This window comes from Micromys minutus, assembly GCF_963924665.1.
Source record: "Micromys minutus genome assembly, chromosome: 15".
In the NCBI taxonomy this organism is placed as follows: domain Eukaryota; kingdom Metazoa; phylum Chordata; class Mammalia; order Rodentia; family Muridae; genus Micromys; species Micromys minutus.
The window spans coordinates 56,966,781-56,974,352 of record NC_137984.1 but is presented as its reverse complement, the minus strand read 5'-3'; the positions used below and the strand labels follow the sequence as shown (position 1 = coordinate 56,974,352).

At 39.4% G+C, this 7,572-nt stretch overlaps 1 protein-coding gene across 1 annotated transcript; it reads left to right on the top strand.

Moving 5' to 3' along the window:
- Positions 1 to 6,876: 6,876 nt before the first annotated feature.
- LOC308430410 (barrier-to-autointegration factor-like) lies at positions 6,877 to 7,125 on the top strand (the record flags this gene model as incomplete). Its single annotated transcript, XM_080929563.1, has 1 exon — positions 6,877 to 7,125. One exon carries the CDS (start codon positions 6,877 to 6,879, stop codon positions 7,123 to 7,125), a length of 249 nt encoding a protein of 82 aa, XP_080785689.1.
- Positions 7,126 to 7,572: the final 447 nt, after the last annotated feature.

Below are 7,572 nucleotides of genomic sequence, written 5' to 3'. Positions count from 1 at the left end.
CAAAGAACTCAAAGAACTAGAGGAAAACAAAAACAAAGAAATAAAGGAACGGAAGAGGGAAATTAAAACAGAAATTGACACAATAAAGAAAACGCTAAAAGAGATAACCCTAGAGTCAGAACACCAAAAAAAGAAATCAGGAGTTACAGAAGCAAGCATTTCCAATAGATTACAAGAGATCGAAGAGAGAATCTCGGGGGCAGAAGACAACATTGCAAACATAGACAAAACAGCCAGAGAAGATGCAAAAAACAAAAAGCTCCTAACCCAAAAAGTCCAGGAAATCCAAGACACAATGAGAAGACCGAACCTAAGGATAATAGGAATAGAAGAGGGAGAAGAGTATCAACTAAGAGGCACAGTAAATATCTTCAACAAAATCATAGAATAAAACTTCCCTACCCTCAAGACTGAGATGACCACGATCATAAAAGAAGCCTTCAGAACTCCAAATAGGTTGGACCAGAAAAGAAATACCTCCCGACACATAATAGTAAAAACATCAAGTGCCCAAAGCAAAGAAAGAATACTAAAAGCAGTAAGGGAAAAAAGTCAGGTAACATATAAAGGCAGACCAATCAGAAGCACACCCTATTTCTCAACAGAGACTATGAAAGCTAAAAGAGCGTGGACAGACATCATGCACTCCTTAAGAGAGCACAAGTGCCAGCCCAAGCTGCTATACCCAGCAAAACTATCAATCTCCATCGATGGAGAGACAAAGATATTTCAAGACAAATCAAAATTCACAAAATATCTGACCACAAACCCAGCACTACAACGAATGATAGGTGGAAAACCCAATACAATGAGGGAAAATACAGCCTAGTAAAAACAAGAAAACTCCTAAACAAGAAAATTAAAAGAATAAAAAGACACAGACACAACTCAACCCAAAAAAGCATTAATGGCAGAAAACAGAAACAACTTTTCCTTGATATCTATTAACGTAAATGGTCTCAACTCCCCAATAAAAAGACATAGACTATCAGACTGGATACATAAACAAAATCCAGCCTTTTTCTGCATACAGGAAACTCATCTCAGAGACAGAGACAGACACTATCTCAGAGTAAAAGGGTGGGAAAAAAACTTCCAAGCAAACAGCTCCAAGAAGCAAGCTGGAGTGGCTATTCTAATATCGAATAAAGTAAATTTCCAACCAAAAGTTGTCAAAAAAGATAAGGAAGGACATTTTTACTCATTATCGAAAAAATTTGTCAGGAGGAACTCTCAATCCTTATCATATATGCTCCAAATAAAAAAATCACCCACATTCATAAAAGAAACCCTACTAAAGCTCAAAAAATACATTTCACCCCACACAATAATAGTGGGAGACTTTAATACCCCACTCTCACCAATGGACAGATCATGGAAATAGAAACTGAACAAGGACACTGCAAAACTAGCACAGACTTTGAACCAACTAGAATTAATAGATATACACAGAACATACTATCCTAAAGTGAAAGAATGCACCTTCTTCTCACCACCCCATGGCACCTTCTCGAAAATTGACCACATAATTGGACACAGAACGAGCCTCCATCGATATAAGAAGATTGAAATACTCCCATGCATCCTCTCAGATCACCATGGTCTACAGCTGGTCTTTAACAAAAACAAAGACCCACATACACATGGAAACTAAACAACGCGCTGTTAAACGATAGCAGGGTCAAAGAAGAAATAAAGAAAGAAATTAAGGATTTTCTAGAATTCATCTAAAACGAAAAGACAACATACCCAAACCTGTGGGAAGCAATGAAAGCAGTATTGAGAGGAAAACTCATAGCCCTAAGTGCTTCCAGAAAGAAACTGGAGAGAGCTCACATCAGCAACCTGACAACACAGCTAAAAGCCCTAGAACAAAAGGAAGCAGATATACCCAAAAAGAGTAGATGGCAAGAAACAATTAAAATTAGGGCAGAAATAGACCAAATAGAAACAAAAAGAACCATTGAAAAAATCAACAAAACAAAGAGTTGGTTCTTTGAGAAAATCAACAAGATTGATAAACCCCTAGCCAGACTAACTAGAGGGCAAAGAGAGAGTATACAAATTAACAAAATCAGAAAGGAAAGTGGCGACATAACAACTGAAACTGAGGAAATTCAAGAAATCATCAGATCCTACTACAAAAACTTATACTCCAAAGATTGGAAAATCTGGAGGAAATGGACGAGTTCCTAGACAGATACAAGATCCTAAAGTTAAACCAGGATCAAGTAAACCATCTAAATAACCCTATAACACCTAAAAAAATAGAAGAAGTCATCAAAAGCCTACCAACCAAAAAAAGCCCAGGTCCAGACGGGTTCAGTGCAGAATTTTATCAGACATTTATTGGGGATATAACACCAATACTCGCCGAACTATTCCAAAAGATAGAATCAGATGGAATATTACCCAACTCATTTTTTGAGGCTACAATAACCCTCGTACCTAAACCACACAAAGACCCTACAAGGAAAGAGAACTTCAGACCAATCTCACTTATGAACATTGACGCAAAAATACTCAACAAAATCCTTGCAAACCGAATCCAAGAACACATTAAAACGTTCATTCATCATGACCAAGTAGGCTTCATCCCTGGGATGCAGGGATGGTTTAACATAAGGAAATCCACCATATAAACAAACTCAAAGACCAAAATCACATGGTCATCTCACTAGACGCTGAGAAAGCATTCGACAAAATCCAACACCCCTTCATGATAAAAGTCCTGGAAAGAACAAGAAACCAAGGTCCATACTTAAACGTAATAAAAGCAATATACAGCAAACCAACAGCCAACATCAAACTTAATGGCGAGAAAATTGAAGCAATCCCACTAAAATCAGGGACTTGACAAGGCTGCCCACTCTCCCCCTACCTATTCAACATAGTACTGGAAATCCTGGCTGGAGCAATTAGACAGCAAAAGGAGATCAAGGGGATACAAATCGGAAAGAAAGAGATAAAAACATCACTCTTTGCCGATGACATGATAGTGTACTTGAGTGACCCAAAAAATTCCACCAGAGAACTCCTACAGCTGATAAACAAGTTCAGCAAAGTGGCTGGATACAAAATTAACTCAAACAAATCAGTAGCCTTCTTATACTCAAAGGACAAACATGTGGAGAAAGAAATTAGGGAAAAGGTACTCTTCACAATTTTCACAAAAACTATGAAATACCTTGGTGTGACTCTAACTAAGCAAGTGAAGGACCTGTATGACAAGAACTTCAAACCTCTAAAGAAAGAAATTGAGGAGGATCTCAGAAAATGGAAAGATCTCCCTTGCTCATGGATTGGAAAAATCAACATCTTAAAAATGGCCATCCTACCAAAAGCAATCTACAGATTCAATGCAATCCCCATCAAAATTCCAACCCAGTTCTTCATGGAATTGGAAAGATCAATGTGCAATTTCATATGGAATAACAAAAGACCTAGAATAGCGAAATCCATCCCCAACAACAAAAAAACATCTGCGGGAATCACTATCCCTGACCTCAAGCTATATTACAAGGAAATTGTGCTGAAAACTGCATGGTACTGGTACAGAAATAGGCAAGTGGATCAATGGAATAGAATAGAAGATCCAGAAATGAGCCCTCATGTATATGGTCACCTGATTTTTGACAAAGGAGCAGTAAACATTCAATGGAAAAAGGACAGCCTATTCAACAAATGGTGCTGGTCCAACTGGCACTCAACATGCAAAAGAATAAAAATAGACCCGTTCTTATCTCCTTGTACAAAGCTCAAGTGTAAGTGGATTAAAGATCTCCACATTAAACCAGATACACTGGAACTATTAGATGAGAAAGTAGGGAAAACCTTAAAACACATAGGCACAGGAGAAAATTTCCTGAACAAAACACCAATGGCTCAAGCTCTAAGGTCAAAGATTAACAAATGGGACTTAATGAGATTGCAAAGTTTCTGTAAGGCTAAGGACATCGTGAAGAAAACAAAACGGCAACCAACAGAATGGAAAAAGATCTCTACCAACACCATATCAGATAGAGGCCTAATATCCAAGGTGTACAAGGAACTCAAAAAGCTAGACACCAGAGAATCAAATAACCCTATTAAAAAATGGGGTACAGAGCTAAACAAAACGTTTTCAGTTGAGGAACACCGAACGGCCGAGAAACATCTGAGGAAGTGCTCGACATCCTTAGCCATCAGGGAAATGCAAATCAAAACAACCCTGAGATTCCACCTCACTCCAGTCAGATTGGCCAAATCCAAAACTCAGATGACAGCAGATGCTGGCGTGGCTGCGGAGAAAGAGGAACACTTCTCCACTGTTGGTGGGGTTGCAAGCTAATATAACCACTCTGGAAATCAGTCTGGCAATACCTCAGAAAATTGGATATAGTACTACCTGAAGACCCAGCTATTCCACTTCTGGGCATATACCCCAGAGACACTTTAATACACAACAAAGATATATGCACCACAATGTTCATAGCGGCTCTATTTATAATAGCCAGAAGCTGGAAGGAACCCAGATGTCCTTCAGAAGATGAATGGATACAAAAATAGTGGTACATATACACAATGGAATACTACTCAGCCACCAGAAACAATGACTTAACCAAATTCTTAAGAAAATGGATGCATCTAGAGAATATCATCCTGAGTGAGATAACCCAGTCACAAAAGAACAGACATAATATACAGTCACTGATAGTAGGATGCTAACCCCAGAGGCTTGCACTCCCCCAGAAACAACTCAGAGCCTGTATGAAGTCCAAGAAATAAAGAAAACAAAACAAAACAAAAAATATTTACAAAACAAGAAAACTTTAACTATTTCCATGTTACATTTTGTTTTACATGTACTTTAGCTCATTGTAACTATTAAGTTTTCAAGGCATACTATCAAACCTTGAAAAAAATCAAGTACTGACTAAAAAATATATTCATATAGTTTTATGTAAAAATTATGTTAAAATCTGAAAAAAGTACTGACAAAAATGTATAATTTTAAGCAAAAAATGTTTAAAATCTGTACATTTATCTTTGTTTTGTAAAATAAAGTTGTTTAAAAAAAATAGGTAAGTGTGGGTATGGAGAAGTGCACACCCTGTCTGAATGAGCATTCGAGAAATGACAGAAATTAGTTAACCCATCTCTTCCTTGTTTGCTGATACAGTGAATGAGCTGAGTTTCTGAGCTGCTGCTGGTGTGTTTCCATCAGAGAGCAGAGCACATCTGATCCTAGATTTCCTGTATGTGTGTCTATTTTTCTCCACCCCCATTGCCCCTTTAGAAAATCCTAAGCCATGATGGCCACGAATCTGGGGATGATTTTTCTAAGAAATGCCACATGCAACTTTCATTTCAATCTTTCACCCCACCAGCAACCAAGATATATTTTATATCTTGTGCACATTTTATAATCATTATAAGATTTGAAATAATTTATAACTCCATATTCATTCTGCCTTCATGCTGAGCGTTCCGCTCCCTGAGGAACCACCAGGGTATTAGAAAAGCGTTGATTTATGACCTTCTCTGTTCTGTTACTATAAAAGCTTCATGCAAGTGTTGCTATGTTGGACATGGAATGTGGGTCAATCTGAATCTGTGTTCCTGGGTCATGTTCACTCATATTTGTCCCCAGAATAATTAATTCACCAAGTTGGAGGTAAGAGCTCTGGGTGGGTGCAGCATGATCCTCACCATTCAACTTCCTCTCATCTCTCCATGATTAAAAAATATTGATTTATGTGAATTCCCCCAACTCCAGATTTTTCAAATCTTCCAGCCCCCAAGCCTGGGACTTCTCTGACTAAGTCTACTTGATTTGGAAGACCTCGGTGCTTAGGATTTGCATCCATGATGTTCACGCATCAGGCCAAGCTGAAAAACATGACAAATGAAATGGCAAACGTCATGTGCCTGGGAATTTGAGTGCTGGAAGGCTTAAACGAAACAAGCACCTCCTCTAAATGGTTAATAAGCCCTATGCGTCTATTTTTGACTTGGATAATGTTTCCTAGCATTCATCAATTTCATTTGGCATGAATAGCTTTTATTTGTTCTTACTCTTGACTAGTTTCAGTGACTTCATCCTTTCCAACTCATGATTTCATATCCATAAGGATGGGTCTCATTCAACCACATGTGAATCATTTAGGATCTACATTTTTTTCTGATGCAAAATGATTTATTCCTCCATAGCACTGGAATTAGATTGAATCATCTTTTAATGTCCTGAACTAAATGTCTCTGTGCTAAACAGAGAATGGCGAAACCACAGAGTTCCTTTTTATGTGGATGGCGGCATTTCTGTCATCCTTCTGACAAAACATGAGAATGGAGCTCTTGCTGGGGGATGGGCTGGTCCTTGGCAGGATTCTCTTGGAACATTGCACAAAGAAATTCCAAATTGTGAACTGCTTGTGATCGGTCCAGAATATGACTTTTGACTCTTGAAGGAACATGAGCTTTTAATGTACATTTGGATGTTTAGATGTCGACTTTGAAATGAAGGAAAGCTCACCAACTCCTGTTTATGTAATATAATATATCACGATCGAAACGTAAGACAGTATGTCAGTCCCCAGATCTGTCACCATCACTAAAGAAACAGGGCAATGTTGCCATTGAGGCAGGAGAAGGCGAGCTACATTGAAAACTAGTTCACTACTAATTCTTTATGGTGAAGTGGATAAGAAGGGCTTCTAATTTTTAATTAAGTATAAAATCAAAAGGATAAGAATTTGTAACACGTTAAAATAGAAAGTTCAATTTTAAGTGGCTAGAAACAGTTTTATTTGAACATATTCTTGCGATCGGTTGGATTGGCCGAATGGCGAGAGAAGCCGTTACCAGCGCTGGAGCTGCCAGTTACATCTGATCAGGATGACAACCTCCCAAAAGCCCATGGGGGAAAAGCCAGTGGGGAGCCTGGCCGGGATTGGTGAAGTCCTGGGCAAGAAGCTGGGGGAAAGTGGTTTTGACAAGGCTTATGTGGTCCTTGGCCAGTCCCTGGTGCTGAAGAAAGATGAAGACCTCTTTCGAGAATGGTTAAAAGACGTATGTGGTGCCAATGCCAAGCAGTCCCGGGACTGCTTTAGGTGCCTTCAGGAATGGTGTGATGCCTTCTTGTAAGGTTCTCCGGGGATCCCTAAGCCCCGCCCCCGGCCTCCCACCCCCATCTCCCCCCTTGCTCCCCCCCCCGGGGGGGCACAGCATAGAGTCTCCAGCATCTGCAGCAGGGCGGGGCACCCTCACCTCCTGTGTTCTCCAGGGTCTTTTGGGAGTTCTTTCTCCTCAGCATTTCAACCTTTCTGGAATACTTGACCTTGCATGCTTTCCCCTTCCTCCTCCCCCTGGAATTCCACAGCAACAGTTACCAGCTTTCCTGAATGGATTCCTGGTCCCCTTCTCCCTCACTGCCTGTTGGATGCTCTTTGGCTCCTTTCCTTTTTGTGGCAAAAACAGTCACTCTCTTTGTAAAAGATTTAAACTAATAAAGTCAGTGGCCTTGGAAAAACAAGTATATTCTTACTTCCTCACTTGCCTTTGCCTACTGTGTTACTGTAAATGCAGAGTTGG